General features: G+C 36.8%; 1 protein-coding gene and 1 long non-coding RNA gene across 2 annotated transcripts; one reads left to right on the top strand and one right to left on the bottom strand.

The window, feature by feature from the left end:
- Positions 1–9,797: 9,797 nt before the first annotated feature.
- On the bottom strand, positions 9,798–17,412 carry LOC139441973 (protein phosphatase 1B-like). The gene is made up of 6 exons (XM_071222717.1): positions 17,099–17,412; positions 14,281–15,139; positions 13,875–13,992; positions 13,381–13,489; positions 12,763–12,817; positions 9,798–10,726 (listed from the first exon to the last, which is right to left on the bottom strand). The coding sequence occupies exons 2-6, from the start codon at positions 15,130–15,132 to the stop codon at positions 10,712–10,714; spliced, it is 1,149 nt and encodes a 382-aa protein (XP_071078818.1). The 5' UTR covers positions 15,133–15,139; positions 17,099–17,412; the 3' UTR covers positions 9,798–10,711.
- A 3,285-nt stretch (positions 17,413–20,697) lies between these two features.
- On the top strand, positions 20,698–22,249 carry LOC139444086 (uncharacterized). Its single transcript, XR_011651746.1, has 2 exons — positions 20,698–20,877; positions 21,859–22,249. It is a non-coding gene; the product is annotated as an uncharacterized lncRNA (long non-coding RNA).
- The last annotated feature ends 3,122 nt before the right edge of the window (positions 22,250–25,371 follow it).

Genomic DNA, 25,371 nt, shown 5'->3' with positions numbered 1-25,371 from the left:
TACCTCTTATAACGCAAGTTCATCACAGACCTACATTAAAAATTGTAACCTTTTATGTGAAAACCTTTGATGTTTTCCTGAGTATTTTAGCCAGGGGAGGAATGTCATTAAGCTTCCAGCATTAGACGGCGCGCAACAAGGTAAGTCAAGTATATAGCTTGTTTTGATCATGACATTTCATTGGATGGCTATTTATTGTTGTCATTCAACCCAGACTCAAAACGAGTCGCTATATGGCTGAAATAATGCTGATGCAACATTAAATTTTAAATTTTACATCACTCACCCAAAACGAAGCTAAGACTGTGAAAGGGTCCAGGGTATTTATCCTAATAGAATGGAGGTCTGATATGATTGATAATTGAGGATGCTGGTGGACCACAACTCTGCCAACCAAAGATGTAGTTTTAAAGAGAAGGATGTTCTTCTGTTGTGTGTGTTAATTGTACCTGAGTGCAGACAGAAACTCAGATGTTACTCTCTGTGAGACTGTGCCTCTTTCATTCTTACTCCGATGTCATATATGGTGCTTCACACATCATATGCTCATGTTTAAGCTGTGAAACTGTAGCTATGTACTGCTCTCCTTTTACTACTATTGGTTAGGGACTGTTCTTTTACTATAGGAGAGAGAGAGTGTGCGTGCGTGCTAGAGAGAGAGAGAGAGGGGTGGGGAGACATGAGAATATGAGAAAGAGGGGGTTTGTCACAATGTATGAAAAAATGACAGTTTTGTTTTTCAAATAAAACATGTCATAATTTAAACATTAATTTGGGACTGGTGGTAGGGAAGGGGGCGTTCCAAGAGCTTGGGCCTGAGTTTGCAGCTATGTTCACAAGCACTGTTCAAGTCATTTTGAAGAATAGCTTTGACATTTTTTGTATTCCTCACTTCTTAACCACATGGTGACAAGTACACTGAGATATGAACCAAAACACATACATGTGTTCCATAGGGTAGTGAGATCACCTAGTGGTTAAAGCTCCCTCACTGGGTTCAGTTTCCTTATGGGTACAATGTGTGAGGGCCAGAATTCCTTTGAATTCCTTACCTCTATTACACCATAGCCATACATTCTTTATAAAATCTTTAGACATTCTCTTCAATGCAATACATATCTAATAGTTATGAGGAAAACTATCCTCTGTGTACTAATGGTGTCTCGGGGTGGTTGGGTAGCCTAGTGGTTAAAGCGTTCGCTCGTCACACCAAAGACCCGGGTTCGATTCCCGACATGGGTACAATGTGTGAAGCCCATTTCTGGTGTCCCCCGCTGTGATATTGCTGGAATATTGCTAAAAGCGGCATAAAACCACACTCACTCACTCACTCATTAATGATGTCCCCCCCCCACTGTAGTGTTACTGGAATTCGCTCAGAGCAGCATTAAACCCAGCTCACTCACTCACTCACTCACTCACACTGAAAACAACAGTGGTCATGGAAGGAAAAGTTGACATGTTCTTGTATTCTGGTTCTCTAGTCAACACAAATATCTACCGGTACTCACCGCCAAGAGAAATGTAAACCATAGAAACATATAGAGCAATATGTACGTTAAGAAGAGATGTTTCCAATGTGTACCAGTTCATGACAAAACTAACAATCAGTAAAGTTACCAAAGAGTGTCTTTATTCTTATCACTATATGCTGCAGGTGATTTCCAAACTTTACACCTAATTATGCATGAGACAATTTTGTGGTGTTCCCCATCGTGATATTGCTGGAAATTGCTAGAAGCTGTGTAAAACCATACTCTATCATTCTCTCAATATGAATTGTTACTTGAACAGTACTTGTGAAGGGTTTGACTGATGCAGAGTTTGTATCTGATTCTATAAGATCATTAATGTATGAGGAATTCATGGTGACGTATAAATGTTGAATAGCACAATCAGGGCAGTACATAGCCACACTTTTGCAGCTAGCTCATATTGTTGATCCGAGTTTTCAGTTCTCTTGTTATCTTGGACGGAGACGTCGGGACTCTTACCCACATGTTCTTTTCTCTCATCATGGCAGTCTACCATGTACTTGGATTAAGGGGATTGCCCATTTTAGTTCTACTTAATGCCTTTTGTCATGTCATTTTTTATAGTTAGTATTTATTGATCGTTCATCAAAACAAGAACAATCAAATCTCACAATGATGATTAGCACAGTTAGTCAATGTGTGATGACAAAAATGATTTATGGAGTATTTAATATATTAATTGTGGTATGACTTTTTATTTGTCTGACAGTGAGGTTTGTTTGTATTGCTGGTTGTTCAGATGTAGGTAGAGTTTATTTAAGGAGCACAGATATTTTTCCCTAACTGGTCTTACCAGTTTCCTTGCTATGCATATTTACACACAATGACAGTCACGTATCCTTTGAAAAATGTCACGACAAGACTGAGGATCTGTATTTTGAGTCTGTAGAAGGAACATTGCTGTTGTGATTATTAAGATAATCTGAACACTAGACCGTGGTGCAGTCGATACAGGATTATTCTGGGGTCACTCAAGATGATGATGTTGATAATAATAATAATAACAAATCCATTTGTAATGCGTCAGATCCCATTTACCAAGTGAATGGTCATGGTGCTATGGAGCATATTATTACCCCAGTCTTTGGTTCAATGTGCTCTCAAATTTCATTCTAAGCCCACTGGGGATTATACAAACAAACGAGGGGCTATAAGGTTGGCATTACCATCTTTTCCTACCGGGTACCCATTCACTGCTGAGCAAATAGGGGCATAAGTCTCTTGCTTAAGAGACACCATATGTAACCTGTGGTTCAGTGATTTACGGCTGTTGGTAGTGGATGGTACCAACTAAAATACAACAAGAACAGACAGAACATACAACCTACTTGCCTTAGAAATTTAAAAAATTGGCTGGCCAGTACTGATCAACATGTACAGCAGTAAGGATTGGATTTAGCGTATTCGACGAAATAGGTGCCCAGAGGCTCTCAAAATTAGAAATAGGGGGCTGTTATTAGAATATTATTTTGGTGACAAAAAACAGCAGAGTTCAAAGACCATAAATTTCGTAGTTTATGCTGACAGCCTGAAATGTTTATATACGACAGACATATTTTTCCAGAATTTAATTGCCCATTATTAAGAGACATATAACACACAAGTGTATCATAAACGAATAAATAAGTTGTGTACATTGATTGTTCACTAGCCAATATATTAGCACCTATCACCGGGTGCGCTTATTAGAGCGGGGCGCATGTTCAAGACACCTTGCCATAAAGATATAGTATTGATCAGGTGATTGTGTTCAGGTCATGGCACAAACACAAACTAATGATCAAAATAACTTCTACAGCTGGTCTGTCTAGCCACTGTCAAACAGTATTATTTTGTATAAAGATCTTTAGCCAAGGTTCTGAATAGCAGTGATCAAAATTATAAGATTGCTTTGTGGTTAGACCCAGTACTATAGAGACATGATCAGATTCTTTTGATGATTTCTGGTTCAGCTAACAAATTCCTGGCCAGGCAGCTCCGACACTGACTGCAAATCTGTACAATGGCATGACAGATTAACAATAGTAATTTGAAAGAATATGGTTGCCCTTAACTTCTTTGGAGTAGTATATATTAGCACAAATTACAAAGATTACACTTTCTAGCTCCTAACCAAAAGAACAGATTTCACAATTAACGTAAGTCACTCATTTCCTAATTAATGTTGCTTATCGTCCATCAATATTTAGTTTGTTCACAACCTGGAACAGGTTTGATCTGTTCCCTTCAACTAAGCCATCTTAGCTTTGTGCAGGCGACGTGGTGAAGATGAATATGTCTTGGTTCAACTGTTTTTTTATCTTCAAATTTTGTTTGTTCCTAATTTTGTCATATTTGTAAGGTAACACATTAAAGTAACGTTATTGCCTAAGTTTGAAAATATTGACCTGACTTTATCATGTTGACAAGAACTTTCTTTCAGTTCTGCAGAAATCTGTTGACAAGTTCTAAAATCATAATTTTAAAAGCAAAATGGCAAAGCATACTGCATAAACAAATTCTGACTTACAATTATATATATATTCTTCAAATTTAGTAATATGTAAAAATTGGGTGTTCTTTTCTTCTTTTGAGTAGTATACTCCAACCGTCTGCATATTTCTTGTATCTAATTACGATAAGAAATATCACATAGCTTCTATCATGGGCACAAGTATTTGACTGCATTAATATCCTCACGAATTGTGACGCCCATCTTTGCAGGTCACACAGAAGCAGTGGCACTAACACATCTACCATAGAAACAAGGTACAAAAGTATCAAATCTTTGTTCAGTAACAGACACATTTACTATGCAAACATTATCTGATTATTTGGCATGTAAATGAGTTCATTACCCCAGATCATACGTGACCTCGAGAAATCCTTTCACTAATTTTGACATTTTGTCCCCTGCACGTGGTTGTATATAGTTGGATTTCAAAATCCATCTTAACTGAAAAAGTATTTTCTTAAGTTGACATTGATGTGTATATTTTGTTTATTATGGCTTATATGATGAGTTTTGTGCCCAAGTATGTTTGTCATTATTGTCTCAGTGTGTTCTTATTGTGTGTGACTGCTATCGACGTGCGTTGACGAATGTGTGGAAAGTCCAACCATTGGTCGGCTGACTGATCTCAGATTTTATCACCATCTGTCATTTCTTGCTTTTCCTTGCTTCACCACCAGCTGGTCGTGCAGTAGGGTAGGCCAGTGGGTTATGTATTGGCTTCTCAACAACGACCCTTGTTCAATCCTCCATGTAGGTACATACAATTCAAGCGCATTCTTGTGTCCCTCTATGATGGTAGGGGTTCAATACCACAAACAGTGGCATAAAAACTCACTCACTCACTTAACAACAGATTTGAGGTTTTTTTACTTTGATCTTTGAACACTCCAAAGGTAGGTTTAATTATATTTTTCATAGCAACAACCATGAAACTTCTGTGAAGGTCTTCATAACAAAATTATGACCATTAATAATGAATATTTGGTGTTTGGTATTTTGATATATATAAGACATTTAAAAACCTAAACTTTGGACATATTTTCATTATTCTCCTAATTTTCCTACTCATCTATGGTTGAATTGGAATTTTCGATTAACAAACAACCTATACAGTCATGAGTGGAGTGTGCAACCCCCTTTTGAAGCATACCTAACATTTATTCATGTTAACACTTTAAAGGTGATTGGGTCAACTGAACTTATCATTGATGATCTCACCGAGTGAGATATTTTCAACAAAATTGTCCAATTATGGAACACAAACTGACAATCACAACATGCACCCCTTCTTTTCCAAAAAGCTTATCCACACTTGCCAGTAATTATCAGAGTTGCATATTAGTTCATATCATTTTCCGAAAGTGCTTTTTAACTTCAAAATGAGGCCTGTGAAAAAGAAATTTAAGCGTCATATGCACACCCATATTTTCTTTTATACCTTCATGAGTACAAATGCCTACGTTTTATGTATCAAGTTCATACTTCTCCTGTTATCTACTGTGAACTATTTTTTATATAGCAATACAAGCTGTAACACTGATGGTATCTGAGTGAGAGGTACACACCACTGGTTCAAAGTACATATCACTTGCATGAAGTCATGATTGGGAAGAGAATACCAGTCAGCTGATAATGATTGGCATCCATTTCATATCCAGATAGACATCTAAAGGACTGTAGACTGTCACATCACTTCAGATGTCATACAAACTTGGATTTTGTCCTTGTAATAGATAACTCTATTGTTTAGATAGTTCTCAATGACTTCAATCTAGTTCAGTGACATTGTCATCCGATCATTGTTTTTGTACAACATGCTGTAATTGCAACGGTTTGACACTTAATGAAAGCCATGTGTTTAACTGGCAGTGACAGTCTTTATATTGAACGAGATTTTGAAGAAAACATATACAATCATTTATGCTTCATGTGTCAAATTTCAGTGCACTTTGCATCTTTGGAAATAATTTTGACTTTAGCCTGAGGGATTTTTATAGAACTTTTTACAATCTGATTATTTCAGCAGGGATCTTTCCCAGTTCAATTTGTTAATTATATTATTTTTTTTATTTAACTTTACAGACCTAGAATGTGATAAAAAAAAATTTAACAAAAACACTTCTATAGAATTTAAGCCTTGAGAACGATGGTGTAATTTCTAATCATAATCCCTGCTAGTTCAGGCTTTTTAATAACTAACCGTTCTCATGTCCTTTAAAGTAGATTCACGGCCCTTGCTCTATTAAGAGCTGCTAATTAGTCACTACAGAATTGATTGGTATTGCGATACCTTTCCTGGTCATCTTCATGAAACTATTAATATATCACCGTTTGTTGTTGTATAAGTGCATAATGAAAGTATATCTAGATTTTATACTTTTGACTGAGTGTATATAGCATGTCCTTATGTGGCTGTACACACATGTAAATAATGACTGTAAGGTGTACAGAGTCTTGTATGTATAAGGGCCACTGGATGGGTGGTTCACGCCAATAAAATGTCAAAACTACGCTTGTTTGTTAACTGTATGTGAAGTGTGTGGTGATATAATGTCACATTAAGAGATAAAATGTCACATTTTCAACTTCCAAGAGAATGTCACATTTTCAACTTCCAAGAGTGAAGTTCTATTGCATCTGGAATGTACCCTTTTATACCCACACTGACTGTTACTTGTCTGCTGCCATGTTTCTTTAACCCTCACCTTCAATCTTGCAAGGTTCATTGTTTTTAATAGACATTGAACATATTCCACATTTGTAAATAGCATCCAATCAGTGTGACATGTTCCACTGTTATTACAGTCAACATACTCAGACATATTGAAGCTTGTTGGCATATGTTCATGTTTGACACCCTACATACCTAGGTGACCAATATAATGACACCAAGTACCGTATATATTATTACACATCAGCTGATTAAGGCAGAGATTACAAGCCTACCAAATGAAACAAACTCAGCACTGTAATTCTCACAAAACGCTGCACACCACTGATTGAATAGATCTGAACATGACGTGTGGATAGGGCTTCCTAGTTTGGATCTTTTGACAAGTTATAAATGTTATGGTGTCAAGGGAATGCACTTTGTGTTGCTAAATCTTATGAAGATGTATAGTTGACAGTTTTTCTTGTTGCTTAAGTTTTCCATGATATCAGTCAGAACAATTGGGAGACCCATCAAACATTCGCAGGCAAGTATGGCCTTGGAACATAAGCCTTTTATGGTCAGTCAGTGACAGCAGTTCATACCACACAGTGCAGCAATGACATAATCTTGTTTGGTTGGTGCTTACCAATAGAGCCTTAATAATGAATGTCTGTTGAGAAAAATAATCCATATTGGTCTGAAAGTAAATCAAGTGTCATTGTGGTTGGCCATGTGAGGTCTAGTGTTAGAGCATGATGAACACATGGCATTGAGAAAGAGGCTGCATGAGGTTGGAAAAATAGTACCAACAGTTGGTGGCAATAACTTCTAAATGTACATGTATATAGCGGTCATTTCTCAAAAAGAGGAGACATTTGTTCCTACAAGACATCTTTATTTCCATTGTAACTGGCAATTGTGCCTCAAGGATGCAAGTTAGCCATCACAATAATCACTTCATGAGAAACTGCTCATATTACAATTAATACATTTATCATCCGGATCTGACACAAGAACATTAAATTAAATTATTCAGTTTTTCAAAAGAACGTCATTCTGGTTTAACACGCTTTAAACAGTATTTCATTTACATCTTGACATGTCAGCTTAATAAGAGAAGGTCCTAAGGTCTTGCAAATGAAACTACAAGGATATAACTAAGAATTCAGGTACTGTTGATTCTCTGTATCTGGGTAACAGCTGTACTAAACATTTCCTGTTTCAAATCATTTTGTGTGAAGATTGTACTTATATTTATGTGCCATGTCCCCATATATGCATCAACAACAGCTTAAAGTGGTACAAAAAAAACAGTCAGTCTAAATAGTGATTTATTATGCCACTCCATCCATACAAAACACAATACATCCATATTCAAACAAAATTGTTATCTTTATTGGCCAAATGTTTCAATGTACAATGCAACATCTTGTTACAAGTAAATTGCATTGATGGGTTTGAAGCGAGGAGAAATATACAGCTATTTATTGTCAGTGACATTAACTTTCTCCACAGCTCTCTATGTCTAACAGTCTGACAAACACAGAAAATAATTAGTTTTCAAATCACTGATTCTAGTATTTCTCCAGAAACATATCATATATATCTTGATTTTTACAATATAATACAAATTCACACGACATGGCATCATAATACAATATACATTCTTGAGAAACAGCTGCTGCCATGTTTAATCATCCTCAATACATTTGAAACACTTCTCATTTACCCAAAATGTGATAACAGAGAACTGTCACCCACTCATAAACATGGCTGTGACGTCACATTTGCTAAAAATATCTGCATGTAGATAAGCTGTTTACATGAAATCCGTCTTGACAAAAATAAAGTAATTAACATCAGTCCTGAGGAATCCAGTTGAAATCACTACAAACCTGTGCATATTGTGAGCCATTGGCGGAAAAATGACAAATGAGGTTGTCTATTAATGTGCAAACGTTTATGTGTTGACCATTTCTCCACCTGGTTATGTTGATCAAACTTTGAAAGCAATTGATAAATGGTTAGAATATTGACTTGTGTTGCAATAGAAAACAATGATCATGTGACGAGTGTCCTCCGCCTTTCAGGGTCATTATTGGATATGTATTGTGATCACCTTCAAGTATGGATGACTCAGGAAGCTGTAAGCGACAGGATATTGCTAAGGTCAGGAAAAGCAAAAGGTCAAGTACATGTTTAGAATTATACTAAAACAGAAATCCCGGAATATGTGCCTGTATAAATATCAGCTCTTGGTTGCCTAAAAAAGATGTGTTCCATGTCTAAAAGTCTAAACATGATTAATAAATTTCAGTTCCTATAAATTCTACATCTATATTACAATCCTCCAACTCTAGCCACAAAACACAGTAAACACTTTCCGTCCCTTACCCAAATAGTCCATTCTGCTTGCTTTCTGTTACTACATATATTAGTATGTATACACTGTATATTAAACTGCATGAATATAACTCACTTCTGAACTCAACATAAAGTTAACAAAAGCATGGAAAACACTTTACCTGTTTGAACAGTAGAAGGTTGTGCAAAGACAACCTTGCACCTTAAGCCTGCTGAAACCAAACACAGAATATCTACATCATTGGGCCTGTAGGCCATTACAAAGAAGGCAGATATTGTACAATGCAGGAAAATGAAATATTTTTCAACCACAGTTGACACATGAATGACAGAATGCTGCAAGACAGTGTAAAGTGTGTACAATGCTTGGCTAATATATTACCGTGGTTATGGGATATGAGTGGTGAACTTGATCATGACTTCAGCTATAAATTACAATGATCCATCTGCCTTGTCTGTACTGACTTGCATCGTAGTAATATTAACAGGACAAACACAAAATCATTAGGAAGCAAAGTAATTGACAAAACCAACACAAACAGCAAAAATATTTCTCTCATTATTGCATCACTGGTATATTGTAAATGTAGCTCACAAGAGAAACACTGTCAATCAATATATTACATCACAATCAAAAGGGAAACGGCAACTAGGACAATGATTACCTATTTATGCTGAAGTTAAACTGACAAACTAATACCACAGATCAGAGGGTCTCTCCTTGAAATTACCCCCCCCCACCCCACCCAACTACTAGTGAACAAGGAGTTTCCAGGGTGTCAATATAGCCAACAGTGCCAAAATGTGCAGGTTTCAGAGGTAAAATTCAGTTAGCTGGTATCTGCAAAGAAAACCCAAAATGACAACATGAAAGACTTCTTTTCCCAGGTCCCATTAAATGATTGGATTGCAACAACCGAGTTCACTGCGTGTCCCTGACATGTGCATAATCATAGTAATGCTGCTGTTTACTACAGCTACACCAACTCTTGGAAGAATTTAGTTCCAAACATGAGGTACACTGTAAAGTCATCGTTTGGACCATGCCATCAATCTTACAAATATCCCGTTGTAATATCAATTCATCTTAATGTTTCAGCACTTCCAGTATTTTTTTCTGAGCCTGACCTGAGGAAATAGCTTCCTTCCATGTAGCACTTTCTGATATGGAATTAGCATGTAGAAATAACACATTCATGTAAAAATTGGAAAGGAAAAGGTTTCTGAAACAATATGAAAAGAGCTTAAAATGTTGATTTCGCAGTTAGCACATTTTTTTCAAAGTACGAAAGATCTACAATGGATGTTTCATGAGTACAATTGGTGGTGAGAGTATCACATGTCATTTGAATTTACCTGATTTACAGCAATCAAAAGCACTCTGGAATAGTTTGTGTCCTGTGTATGAAAATGCATACAAAGGATAAATTAACCTTCCTCCTTTTAGCTGCCCCAACTGAGGCCATTTACTCATTTTGATTCTAGCAGTATTGATGGCTCAGCAGTGCCAGATGGAGCCACATGCCAGCCTACAAGTGTGACGTGCACCCAGGCCGGATGGCACGGAACTTCAGCTTAGTAAGACGGCAGACAGCAACAATGGTGGCTGGTACTAGCTGGGTGGTGAGGACAGCTCTCTTCTCTCATGTACTCATATATGTGAGGCTAAGGACCTTCGTCCTGAAAGAACAGGGCACACTGTTAGCTAGCAATTGTTTCTCAAAATTCTTTCAGGATTTGGACGATGCCCAGATAAAAGCATTATTTTATTAGATACATGTAGAATATGTTTATGTTGTTCCATATGCATGATGAGTTATATGATAAATAAATCTGCAATTAGAAATGTATGGACAGAAAACATATTCTTCAAACAGAGAGAAGGCATAACATTCAATAGACTACTAACTTCAAAACCCTTCAACATGAATATAGGTAGATAGAGGTAGCAAGGATGAAAGCAAGGTGTGGTTATCACATTGTCTTCAAGAGTCATGCAGCAACTTGTTTCACTGCCTTTATGATACATATTAACCAATACTTCTTTTGTATCAGTTCAATATTCAATAACAGTGTATGACAATACATACACTACTCAAAGAGAGTTAAGGATCACAGAATTCTTTCATATTAATCTGTCATAACAGACTAACTGTAGTAATATGAAAGAATCGGGTCGTCCTTATCTCTTTTTGAGTAGTGTACATTAGTAAAACAGATTTTAGCATATCTAGTCCATGAAATATCCAGAAATCTGCCATTGGAAATAAACAAAAAGGTTCATTGTACATTTGGAAACATGAGAAACGCCATTATTGCCCTTCCTTCAGCTGATGAATAAATATCAAAATGACCTGTAACAGTTATGATTGGATTTTTCTATTCTGATAATAGATTCACAGATGGGATATATGACCTGGGAAATTAGAAATCTTAATCAGTGGTAGAAATTAACCATGAAAATCTACCAGTGCAAATAATATAAAAGAACACCCCCAAAAAGGTTTGAAATTCTTGGGAGGCCTCACATGCCCAGCTCTTATAATACATAACACTAGAGCCATTTGGTTCAGTCACATGATAGTCCTTTTAATTGTTGGAAATGATCAAATATGAATATAATTAGTTACTTTCCAATGTTGGATCAAGAAGCATCAGGAAGTCCCAAATTTGGGTGGTCATAATACTGGAACAGCTAACCTAACCTTTTGATGCAAAACAAATCACCCAAGTACTAGCAGATACGAACAGAAAATAACATTTCAAATATTTCACGTCTCTCTCAGTATAAATAAAAAGTTTCATTTCCCTTAACTAATTATTTTACATCAGAAAAGATGATTCGAGATAAGAAAATACTCCTGTACTATCTATCCTTCTACAATTCAACTGCATCCAAGTGCTTCTTGGTAAGAAGTCAAAAGTAATATTTTTCAAGGTTGAAAGGGTATCCGTGTCACTGGCAGGGGTAATTTGAGGGTCATAATCCAAACACAACAGGTCATGACAAGATCACACTTTAACCTCTTGTCCAAGTGAGCTAAGAAATCAATACGGAACTTCATCACACATCCAGCTGCCTACTATATCACACATTATAACACCAACCTATGGTATCTAAATTATCATCATTTCGGATCTGTAAACAGCTCAATGACACTTATTACAAAGGTGAAACAATCACTTCCTTACATGTGCTACACTGAAGAGTTCTCAGCATGTTCGTGCTGAATACAATAACTTCACATCATCAAAAGCGTCAACAAGTACATGGACTATATATGATTATGTGTAAGTACAGAGCTATATCCTTTCAAACAACAAACACAAAGTGTAAATCCTTCATCATTGACATGCGACAGTCATAAAATACCCAGTTCAAGCATATGCAAAGCCTTACAGATCAAATAAAGCAGGGTAATATGTGAGAAAGATTGTAACAGACAGATGATACCTTTTACAGAGAGGAATACACACCTAGGTGTACAAAGTTGGTGAACTAATATTAGTAGTGAAAAGAAAACCTTGACACAGCCACAGTATACAGTCGCTGATGACAGAACACAATCAGTGGATATGCAAGACCCAAGATGGGGTATGGACATGCCAGATATATGGAGTTACGAAAGACAAGAGTTGGCATGTAGAGAGGCAATTGTCTACTGTTAGTTTTTCTAGACACGGCTGATTTTACATGCTGTGGCAGTCTTACTCACATCCTGTTCATCATTCGGTCTCAATTTGTAGTAAGTACTCTCAATGAATCCTTTCCTGTAAAGAAACAATGATATAAGTACAATGATACACAGGTGATGGCACAGGGAAAACAATGACAGGATGGTTTCCATAATGATATTGCAGACCAGTACAAGGAAATACCAAAGGGCCAATACAGTTATTGGACTACACCACACAAGACAATAGCAATAGGAGTGATGATCAACAATTGATAGTCTAAACAACCAGCAATTCCAAGAGATGCCTCTCTTCCCCCATTGGTGGCAACAAGTAGGATCAAAACAAATGTCTTAGACACTTTACCGCAGTATATTATTAGATCTATCACTTGATGTCCTTATATATCTTGAATCTTCAATCAGAGAAAAGGGTTGTGATAAAGTTAAGCGGCTTGTAATACATGGAATTCGATTAAATTTTCTGTTGGCAATTCTTTTGGGAAAACATAATATGTTAATCTTTTTACAATTAATATGTTGAAGGTTATTCATGAACTAGTGTTTACAACAGCCCATGCAAGTGGTCTATGTAACCATAGTAACAATGGCAACAACCACGAGCACCACACTGGATAGCTGTGTACAATATCAACTTACTTTGCTGCCAAACCACCCCCAGGGGGAAAGCTGTCATCTAACTCGGTCGAAAGCATGTGCATGATGTATGGGAGGTCTTGATTTTCAGGGGATTCTTTTAAAAGTAACTCTGAAAGCCACAACAAGATCAAATTGTAAGTAAAACAAAAACAAAAGAAAATGACAGGTTTGTCCATGCAAGGAACACAGCACAAAAAAACAAAGTGGCATGAAATTACATAAACATTGCAACTTAACAATACCATACACACTGGAGTGATAATGTGTAGCATGCACATCATGACACACAAGTTTAGTAATACCAATAGTTAAAGTTGATATTTGATTATTCATTTCTTCATACACAAACTGATCTTCAAAGTTTGTTTGTTACGGAACATTTAAAGAAAGTATTCTACACAGATAGATGAGTTAGTATCATCAAAACACAAGCAACAAATACTACAAGTTACAACTGACAAATCCACAATACTGAGCACAAATACATCCATTACCTTTTATTTTAGTTTCTATTTTTGCATCCAGTTCTTGTTCCTTTTTCACAGCGACATCAGACACTTTGGGTGCACCTTCAAAGGCTACTACAACAATGCTCATATTGTCTCGGCTTCCCTGTAAATAGACAAACAAAAACAATTGACATGTTTGGGTTGTCAACACTTGGATGAATAAATTTAAATGGGGAAAATTACACCAGGCAAATAGTTTGCAGGAAAGCTATGTAGAGATAAGATTTCTTCCAGACGTTTCACAGTTTAATCATCGCTTGTACTATGATATGACAAGAATGCAACTTTGTTGCAATTCAAATAAAAAATTGCAACAGCAGCTGTTACTATGTATTTTCTTATGAACAAACATAATCCAAATGGCTGATATTAGGTTCCTTATTTCACGCACCTTATATAGACATGTATCAACAACTGAATTGCTAATTTGTTCCAGACTGTCTGTTATCTTCATTCTACTTTCAACAAAAGCACAAAGTTCTTCGTTGGTCATAACATCCCATATGCCATCACAGGCAAGAACAAGAAACTGATCTTCCGGGCTTCTGTCCTCAATGAAAATTTCTGGCTCTGGAGATACTAACTGTTCACAAGGACCCTTTCCTTCAACATTTTTATATTCAAAGTCCCCCAAAGCCCTGGAAACTGCCAAAGAGCCATTGACCCTCTGAATCATTACACTACCACCTGCATTCTGTATTCGCTCCTTTTCCTCTGGGTTGACAGGTTTGTGGTCTCGAGTCGCAAATGAGCACTTGCCATTGCGGCATAACACTGCCCTCGAATCTCCACAGTTAGCAAAGAAGATATGCTGTGGGGAGACAATACAGCACACAGCTGTGGATCCACTCTTATCCTCCCCACTGACCATTTCAGGCATTGTTCTCATCATTTCATCCAACTTCAGAAAGCCTGTCTTGATACCCTTCTTGACATCCTCTAGAGATGGTTGAACCTCAGTTCCATCTGTTACATCAAGTTTGCCTCTAAAGTCTTCATTAGCTATGATATGTTCCAGGAGCTGCTCAGCACAGAAGGCTGAAACTTTGGCACCTGCATGCCCATCAAATACGGCAAAGAAAGACCAATCTTTTAACCCATAGGGTAAACCAATTACAGCAGTGTGAGCATCTTCCATCTCCACTCGCCATCCTTGCATGCTACACAGCCCATATCGAAGACCATTTCCCATACCACCTTTGTTCTGTTTGTCAGTCTTTGGTTTATCTAAGAAAGCCCCCATGTTTGGTCTGAAACAAGAAGTTGATGGTTTGAGTCTTGCTGGTTGGTTTCAGGAAAAACATTTAGGATAAACTGGCAATGTACAGGAAGGGGTACAACTAAACTAAAGTTATAAAGAATAATAAGCAGTTAATACTAGTCATTATCTTATAATTAACTGCATTTAAATGACATTGACATGATTGAGATTGTCATTTACAGCATTTGGTAATAATAACAAACATAATTTTTAGAGAATCCAACAACATTGCACTGGTAATATTTTTTCTGTTGACCAGGTTAAGAATATTCTGATAAAGAATATTTGGTCATTACACTCAGTTTTAGATATTATTTAAAACAAATATCCATAAACAGTGATAAACAAGGATGTGGAAATCCAATGCTTGACACGCCTGAAACTGTTTGTCAGGCTGTCTAACAAGAATTTGGCTCATTGTCTGTAGACAAGCAAAACATTCTAAATAAACTAATATGAAATATCAAAACATGCTATTCATCTTAAATTACCCTTGTCCATCTCAGTGGAGCTTTTTAGCCTTGTTTCCAAGAAAATTGCTATTCATCTGGGAAGTAATACTCATTAGTCTTGATTATGAATTCAAGGTCTGCAATTTGTTATGACCAAAACAGGTCTATAACAGATGACAATATACATGTCGAAATCTATCGGGATAATTAGTTTAAACTATGGAAAATCAACATGATCAGATGTAAATAGTTAATTTGCCTGAGCATGCTCAGGGCAAGAGAACATATTTTATTGATTTCCACTCTCATGAAAATGTTGAATGAAACAATATCAATCCTCATTCACAAATCATGTGTATGAGTAAGAAGGGTTTTACACTGCTTTGAAGAGAATTCCAGTTACAGTATCACAGCGTTTCAGTTGGATGTGGGAGGAAAGCCCAAAGTGATGCAAAGTGAAATCCCACAAGCATGGGTATGGTGCTGACAAACCTTGAAACATAATAGGGGCAAAACAGGATTCAAACCCACGATCATAGGGTTCTCACATACACAAGGGACACAACTCTGCACAACACATTGTGGTGCCTGAGACCACCGGGGGTGCAACTGCTCCTACTTCTTAACATGATGATATACACCAACATGTCCAAGTTCACCACAAAGTTATCACAATCTCAAGCCAGAGCAAAACAAATGTGTTGTGCACTGCAATGGGGGATCTTTTTTGTCTTATGAGATGGTTCCCTGCTCCCTTTGCTGGATATGGAGAAATTCCATTTCAGCTACAAGACCTATTTTAACAAAACTGGTGTAGGAACTGTGAATATTTTAACTGCTCACTTCATACAAACTTTGGAATTATATTTTATCATTATCAAATAGAATATAGATAATATATACAAGACCCTTGGTATTTCCACTGCCAAGCATGATTAATAACAATTTCTCCTTCTTACAGGTTTACAAGAATACCTGGGTTTTTTTCAAATCATGGAATAGATTCAGTATAATATCAGATCACATTGCTAGGGTTTCATTAGGAAATAAATAAGACATAAAAAATGTGCTGTACCTTACACCAATACATGACATGCTTAATAATTCAGTATGATGTGATATGCAGATTAGCTCAGTGTTGACCTGCACATCAAGTCGTCATAGTGCAATGTCATGCTGAGTCGTAACGGATCCCCCACCCCCTCCACTTGCTTCATATAAAACATAAGTGTAACATTTGACAATGTAACCATCAAATCCTTACCACTGACCACTGCTTTTGATCTCGTGACAATGGAATGCCTGTAATTTGCTTAAAAGGAAGCTGAACCGAACTGAATTCATATCCGACAAAACAAGCTAAGCGATCGCGTCGCTCATGACCTCGAAGTCGGAACATGTAGAGGCGTGTGTGTCCATGGTGTTTGATATTTTGTTCGTGGACAACAGAGCCAATATCGAACCAACATCATTTGCTAATATTTCAAGTGGCTTACCTTGTAAGATTACTGTCTGTTACCTATGTTCTCTGAACAGACAGCCGCCTGACTCTAAACCATTAACAATATTGACGTAATGATAGGACTCGCTGATCAAAGTATCAACTGCAACTCACGGCCGCCATGCCTCATAACTTGTCGCGATACTTAGAGATCTAAATACATAACTTCAGAGAGATCAGTCCAAAATTCAGTTGTGATAAATAATGATATGTGACTACTGATGAGACATGGATAAATGAGTAAACACAATAAACTTTCCGCACAGAAACATGCGAAATGTTTGAACTTCAACAAACATAAAATGGCGGATGTCCTACATTGAGCATGCGCAAAGTCGAAAACCCGGATGAATTTTCTAAACATAGCACAATATGACATGACGTCATTCCTACTAGATAAGCCTTTGGTTGTATGGCTAGCCGATTATTTATCCACATGCGTCATATGATTGATAGAGTGGTATCTCAGCGAAAACAAAGAACTTACATTTTACATATAAAACTTGATTAACAAACAGTTTCAACAAAATCTGAGGCGAAACTCGCTCAGTTGCCTTGTTTGTAACCACGGAAGCACAATCAATAATTCACCATCGATACTGTTTCAAATGTGACAGGTAGTAAAAGTGGCACTATTTTGCAATCTTACAAGTCCTAACTCCAAACTGAATAAGTATGTTTATCTTGTAAAATTTGACAATGTATAGCGTTATAAATAACTGTAATGTTCACATTTATGTATAGCACGAATTCAGAATCTATTTTCTTTAAGTCCATTGGCAATCACAATCGATTGGTCAGACTTGATCAACTGCGAGAGAGGAGCAGTTATTTTTTTTTATGTATGACGTAAACTATTTACAAATACGTCACAGACTGAGAGGATTTCCTGTGAAACCGAAACATTACAATGCCTGTGAAGCATTTGGGTCATTATTTTCAATACTTTCTCAATGAATAGTGAAATCATTAACAGCAGTAGCAATATGACGGATATCACCATGATAACACAGAACTGTGAATATATCAACATTCAACCAAAGAGTGAGCCGTGCATTCTCCGGTACGCTTATATTTGTGTTAAAACGCTGCAGCGCATTTCTCTGTATCCTCTGTATACTGATAAAACACGCAAGTGTCGAATATTGAAGTTTTTATACCTTTTATCCGACTTGTTTTCTGCGGTCGGAAACGTATTTTTTCGATGTTACCATGAAAACCATTGGGTGAGCAACATAAAACGTCACAGCTGTGTAACTATTGTCCCTCGCTTCACATATAATGATTGTAAAAACGGAAGAAGGAAAACGTGGTTTTACCAGGATTTCGCATGAAAAATAACATTACTTGTGTTTTCCCTGATACTCCCCACATCATAGAACATGTAAGCCCAACCATGGATTTCCATAAACTTGGTACCAATTATTGTGTTGCAAGGCTAGACTCCACAGCACGTGTCGACAATACACCTTGTTTATTGTAAGCGAGGTCGGATTATAGATCAATGGTCATTTTCACTACCTGGTATATATGTAGAGTAATAGGATGATCTTCTCGTCTATAGAATTTGGCTTGTTGACATGATATATATGCCCATGTTTGTCCGGAAATGTACATCGCTTTGTTATCAACCATTACCTGTTCAAGGCCCGCTTGTACTCTTAACAGATATGGCTGTACCTTATCAACCGTTACCTATTCAAGTAACTCTAAACAGTTATAGCAGTATGTTATCAACCGCTGCCTGTTCGAGGCCCGCTTATACTCTAAACAGATATAGCCGTATGTTATCAACCGTTACCTGTTCAAGGCCCGTTTATAATGTAAACAGATATAGCCATATGTTATCAACCGTTACCTGTTCAAGGCCCGTTTATAATGTAAACAGATATAGCCGTATGTTATCAACCGTTACCTGTCCAAGGCCCGTTTATAATGTAAATAGATATAGCTGTATGTTATCAACCGTTACCTGTTCAAGGCCCGTTTATAATGTAAACAGATATAGCTGTATGTTATCAACCGTTACATGTTCAGGGCCCGTTTATAATGTAAACAGATATAGCCGTATGTTATCAACCGTTACCTGTTCAGGGCCCGTTTATAATGTAAACAGATATAGCCGTATGTTATCAACCGCTGCCTGTTCAAGGCCCGCCTATACTCTAAACAGATATAGCCGTATGTTATCAACCGTTACCTGTTCAAGGCCCGTTTATAATGTAAACAGATATAGCCGTATGTTATCAACCGTTACATGTTCAGGGCCCGTTTATAATGTAAACAGATATAGCCGTATGTTATCAACCGTTACCTGTTCAAGGCCCGTTTATAATGTAAACAGATATAGCCGTATGTTATCAACCGCTGCCTGTTCAAGGCCCGTTTATAATGTAAACAGATATAGCCGTATGTTATCAACCGTTACCTGTTCAAGGCCCGTTTATAATGTAAACAGATATGGCTGTACGTTATCAACCGTTGCCTGTTCAAGGCCCGTTTATAATGTAAACAGATATGGCGTTTCAACCTATTATTATTTTCCTTACTGCCAAATCCCCCTCCAAATTGCGACTTCCTATCAACCACATATGTTCCTGGTTATTGCTGGAATCAAATAGTCAGTAGGTTATGAGTGTTACATAGACTCCTTGCACTGATGAGTTTATGGCCATCCGACCATAACTTTTGTATAATTGATCACAATGGAACCAAGCAATACTCATACCCAATCTATACTAACAGGCTGAACGTGACTCAGGGAGGTGACACCGGGGACAAGAATTAGTTCTGACGTGCTTCATTGTATATAATAGCTGGCACTTGTATAGAGCTGTACCCAATTATTATTTATAAAAATCTAATTTCCCCATCCACATACGATGTACATTTACTGAATACATTTACAAAATACGAATTTGTTAATTACAGATGATATTTACAAGCATAAAAAATATAATATATGCGTGGGTGGGTTTGGCTATATTGTATTCTAGATAACACCGAATGATAACACATTCGACAAATTGGTTTTCAAACAGACAGTACACACAAAAACGTAAAAATATTTCTGGATATAGCAGTAAATCTCATATATACTTTCTGTCCTTTCTGGATAGTGTGATGTGTAACTGTTCAACACTGCAAATGTTGTAAGATCCCTGGAATGTTTTTCGAAAGCCTTACAAATAAACCAGAGGAAAGCGTAACAGTTATCTTGAATTACGTATTTTCAACACAGAGGGAAATAAGTATCAGATAGCCCGATAAAATCAATGCATTTTGTAACTAATTAAAGGTACGCAGCTAGACTAACATTTAGTCTCTGAAATCTTACATGACACAATATCCTTCTCGACTCTAAAAATATATTAAAAAATCCCTATGCTGATTTCATAATATTGTGGCATAGGGCTAGCTAGAGCTAGCTAGACTTGCTTTTGTATGCCTTTCTAGATTTATTTTTGTTCTCATAAAATAAATATTTTCCACAGGCATGGTGCAAGACTGGTACGCAGCCTGTTCATTTATTTCCTTCAGAAATCGACGGAAAACGCCGAGGTTAGCCGACTGGTATAAGGGAAGTAACTCTTCACAGACTAAAACGTTCAACATTGAATGACTGGGGATCTTTACGTAATACCCCGCGGCACCCATGAAACTGTCCTGAGCATGGCTCATTTGATCAGAGGTCTGATATTTGTTTTAGCAGCACCGGCTGTTGGTTACATACTTATGGTAGGGGTATCACCTTCCGAAGACGAAGCACGAAGAGTAAGTCACTTTGAATTGATTGAACGTTTCGCGCACCTGTTTGTTTACGAATGCAAAATAGGACACAAGGGTTAACAAATGGTTAATATTTGTTTAAAGTTGGTGAAGCAGATTAAATGATTGTAGATATTGGTGTTTTAGAGGAACTATGATATTTCAGTACCACATAAAATTCGTCTATTCACATATAGTCTTTTGATAATATCAATAAATCAGTGTGAGATTTATTATACGTGTGGAAAGAAATTGAATGACTACAGTATACATTAGTTTGTAGTCAATGGCACTTCCATACAGACGCTGCCATATTGAAGATAAAATGTAATTATATGGTGTTCACTGGAGTGTAGTTGTGTGTAACTTCTTTTCCGTTACTTATGATACATAGATAATGCAATGTTTGCCAAAACAGTTGCAAACATATGCCAATAAGATTGGAAAAAGTGTTTTCTAAATTGAAATGACATTGAAAGCAATGTATATTTGTTGACATCGCAAGTTCGTCACTGCCATCCGATTTCATAAAGTACTATATATGCTTTCGATTTTGGTACTGGTCACCATACTTACAACAAGTCCTACAACAAACAGAAAAAAAGATGTGTCACAAGTACCAGTCAGATTAAGTGAAATCTTTACTGAGCAGAAACCAGTAACCATGGTCACATGACTAGTCAGATGTCATCAACCAAAAGAGGAAAAGAACATTATAAGCACTTGCTATACACTATGTAGTCAGTCATAACAGCAACCTTTTCAATTTTGTTCACTTGTGTGATATTATCGTGACTTTACTGCAGACTAAACATAAATAGTTCACTATTAGAATCTTAAATTTAGTGTGATTATTGTTGGTATACCTAAGCCAGGAAAGGAAATTTAACAAACAAATTAGGATGTTTAAGTGGTGTTATCATACTTCAACGAGAAGACACTTAGAAAAAAACTCACATCTTATACATGCCAGCTGTTTTTTTACAGAAACTCAAGCAGCAGAATGATCCAGCTTCAGAAAGAATAAGACAGCAAAACCAAGCATTGATGAAACAATTGCAAAAACAAGCAGGTATTACAGATGAACAGTTGAAAAAGAAGTAATTCACTGGTTGAGGAAGAGCTAAAGTGTAGTTTTCTAGTGTGTGGATGTGAGACAAAATTGTACTTTATGCTTGACTTTGTGGAATAGTTCTCTTGTACAGTCAGAGTGATCACCACCACCCAGCTAGCTATCCAGAATTCGGACATGTTGCTACCAACGCTTGATCACATTGGCCCAGCATACCTCACCCTTGTGATGTCAGATAAAGGCATATTATGATCTTGAAAATACCTCATTGTATCAGATATTGACTTATTAAATCTTGTTGTTTAATTGTGGCTGTGTTGTAATTTACAATATGGCTGCTTGTGAAGATGTGTCCTATTTACATCTTACCCAGTCATCTAAAGTGTGAAATTGTGCTTATCATGGGTTCGATTCTCAGATTCGGCCCGATTTTGATACTTGGTTTGTCAGCACCATACCCATGCTTGTGTTTCACCAATTCAGTAGACATCTACAATCTTCATCATTTGGGCTGTAGTATGGAGGGCAGTCGGGTAGCATAGTGGTTAAAGCATTCCCTTATCACGCCGAAGACCCGGGTTCGATTCCCAACATGGGTACAATGTGTGAAGCCCATTTCTGGTGTCCCCTGCCATGATATTGCTGAAATATTGCTAAAAGCGGCATAAGGCCATACTCACTGACTCACTGTAGTATGGAAGGTAATGTAGTGTTGTGGTGTTTGTACAATTTAGACATGACATGCACTGACCTAGTAGGCTGTCACAGGTACCATTTAACCCCCTTGACAGTGTTAGTGTAAAGGCAACTGAAAATACAGATAGCTTATACAGACAGAATGACCATTAACAGTTCTGAAGTTGTACATCAAGTCACATGCAGGCATGTCTTAATCCCACGTCAAGTTTGGAGAGTGTATAGTGTGTCTAAGTTGTACAGATACCACAACACAAAAACCACAAAGTTACCTTATAGACTACACGCTGACACTGTCACCATGATATAACTGTAATACTGCTGAAATTGACTCATCAATTTAATATTAACTAAACTATTTGCATATAAATAGTTGTCAGTTAAGTAATCTTAACACTCAAAATCAATTGGTCTAGTCATTTGCCATATTCCACATAGTAAGCGCCCAGGGCGCTCTCAAAATTAGGCATAGGGGGCTCTTATTAGAATATTATTTTGTTGAAAAACAACAGGATTAAAAGATCGTAAATTTCGTGGTTTATGCTGACAGCCTGAAATGTTTATATACGACAGATGTATTTTTCCAGAATCTAATTTCCCACAATTAAGGATGCATATAACAAACGTATTATACACGAATAAATAAGTCTTGTGTATAATGAATCGGTATACGTCGAATACGGTATATCATGGGATGGAGGGAAGGAGCCACATCATCATCAAATACACAACAGGTGATATTTTTCTTGATACCTTTGAAAGGATACAGTTTTTTACAAGTGAAAAAATGAATGTCATCTTGCATACAAACCCTAATTTGTAAAGTCCACGGCAGCATTTAAGATCAGCTAGTCCAGTCATCATTCTACCATGGTTGCACCAGGAAGTAATGAGTCACCGCCATCATCAAATACACAACAATCACTGCATGCAGTGTGCGAAATAGCCGCCTGCCCACAAGCCCATGGCTAAAGATTCCTAACTGTCCCTAGCCTGACATGCTACTGAAATTTGAATGGTGATATGTGTTTATGCACACCTCTTGGTTCCTCAGTATGACCATCAAAAATCAAATTATTGTCCGGAACAAATTGAGATTGCAATAGTACGGAATCCTATGGAAGCCTTTTAGGGCCATTTGTTTTTATATTTTTTTCTTGAAATTTCAAGAAACTAAGGTAAAATTTCAAGACATGTACTAATTGGAAATTTCAAGAAAATGATGGGGAAACTTATGAAAATTAGTTGAAATTTTAAGATTTTAACTTGAAATTTCAATGTATGTATCTTGATTTTTATACTTAGTATCTTGAAATTCCAAATTAGTATGGATCTTGAAATTCCAAGATAATAAGTTAGAAGCTTCCATAGATACCTTTTAGGGTCACTTGTTTTTTTCTTGAAATTTCAACTTAGTAACTAAAAAATTCCAGAAATTAATGGGCCTTAAAAGTTTCCGAACAATTGGGGTTTACTTTATTGATACAGCACAGAAAAAAAAATATCGGCTAAAATGAACTTATTAATTATTTAATATTTAAGCCAGTGAAATTTGAAATTGTCTAGTAACTTTGAAGGCTAGCTGGCCCACCTGTCCAGCAACATTTTAAGTGCATGTCCATGTGTAAATTACACATAATATTCATCACTGAAAATATATCCTTGCTGAAGATGCACAGTATTTGTATTTCTATTCAACAATAATGCTCCCTACACATCAATAATGCTCCCTACATAGAACAATGTTCTATTAATTGTGAAATGTACATGTGTAAAGATTAATAAATTGTTGTATATTGTTGGTCATTAGGTAGTGTTGTGCATGGTATTATCAAACATTTTAATGTGCACATATGAAATCCACGTCAGTCTGATCATGACTGTATCAATATTATAGTAACGTATTTCAACACAGTACAAAAATAGTTTCAGAGGTGTGACCCACTGGTGACATTTCTATTTACACAGTTTAAAAAATGAGCAACCAAACCTATGGTTACCATGGCAACTATAAGTGTGTCATCCGTAGTTTTCTCACGTCACCAGACGTTATATCACAGAAGATGGGTAAAAAAAAGTTAACAATTTTCACACCTTCTTTTATACGAATAACATCCTGATTAAAATATTTTTGAGGTTTGAAATGTTGAACTTACAGCAAAAAGTATCACATTACATATGGTACAAACTTTTCTATGAAATATCCCTATACAATATATTTAGAACGGTGGTAAATCAATATTTTTTTCTTGACAATCCAGAGACACCATTACGGTTACATTTACTTAACATTTGTCATCCAATGTTCCCTTCAGTTGGAGTGCGGGAGCAAACATGGCTTTACACCGTAGTCACAAACTGGTTATGTATAGAGAATGGGCGGTACATGCAAGGGTGGAAATTAGCACTAGCCTGCTAGCCAAGACCAGTTTGGTTAATGTTAAAGGTACTCTAAGGGCTAGTATATATCAATCATTCTGGGGGGTATTGCTATATGTTATTCCTATTCAGGCTAGTAGACGTTCTTAGTTACTTTCCATCCCTGCACATAACATGCAAAACAAAGAGTAGTGTAGTTGGTTATACAAAAACAAAATCTCCAGATCACTCCTGATTTGTATTTATGATTCAGTGAGTGAGTATGGTTTTACGCCGCTTTTAGCAATATTCCAGCAATATCACAGCGGGACATCAGAAATGGGCTGCACACACTGCACCCATGTCGGGAATCA

This window comes from Haliotis cracherodii, unplaced genomic scaffold (assembly GCF_022045235.1).
Source record: "Haliotis cracherodii isolate W230 unplaced genomic scaffold, xgHalCrac1.p SCAF_5, whole genome shotgun sequence".
In the NCBI taxonomy this organism is placed as follows: Eukaryota; Metazoa; Mollusca; class Gastropoda; order Lepetellida; family Haliotidae; genus Haliotis; species Haliotis cracherodii.
The sequence above is the reverse complement of the archived record's forward strand: the minus strand, read 5'-3'. Positions and strand labels throughout refer to the sequence as shown.

Bases quoted from the DNA above. Each gene is read 5' to 3' on its own strand.
- LOC139441973 (XM_071222717.1), bottom strand. From the start codon at position 15,132: ATGGGGGCTTTCTTAGATAAACCAAAGACTGACAAACAGAACAAAGGT. The intron at 13,993-14,280 runs GTGCGTGAAATA...GTCTATTTACAG, and splicing joins TTGATACATGTCTATATAAG to GGAAGCCGAGACAATATGAG. The intron at 12,818-13,380 runs GTAAGTTGATAT...GTTTCTTTACAG, and splicing joins GGGGGTGGTTTGGCAGCAAA to GAAAGGATTCATTGAGAGTA.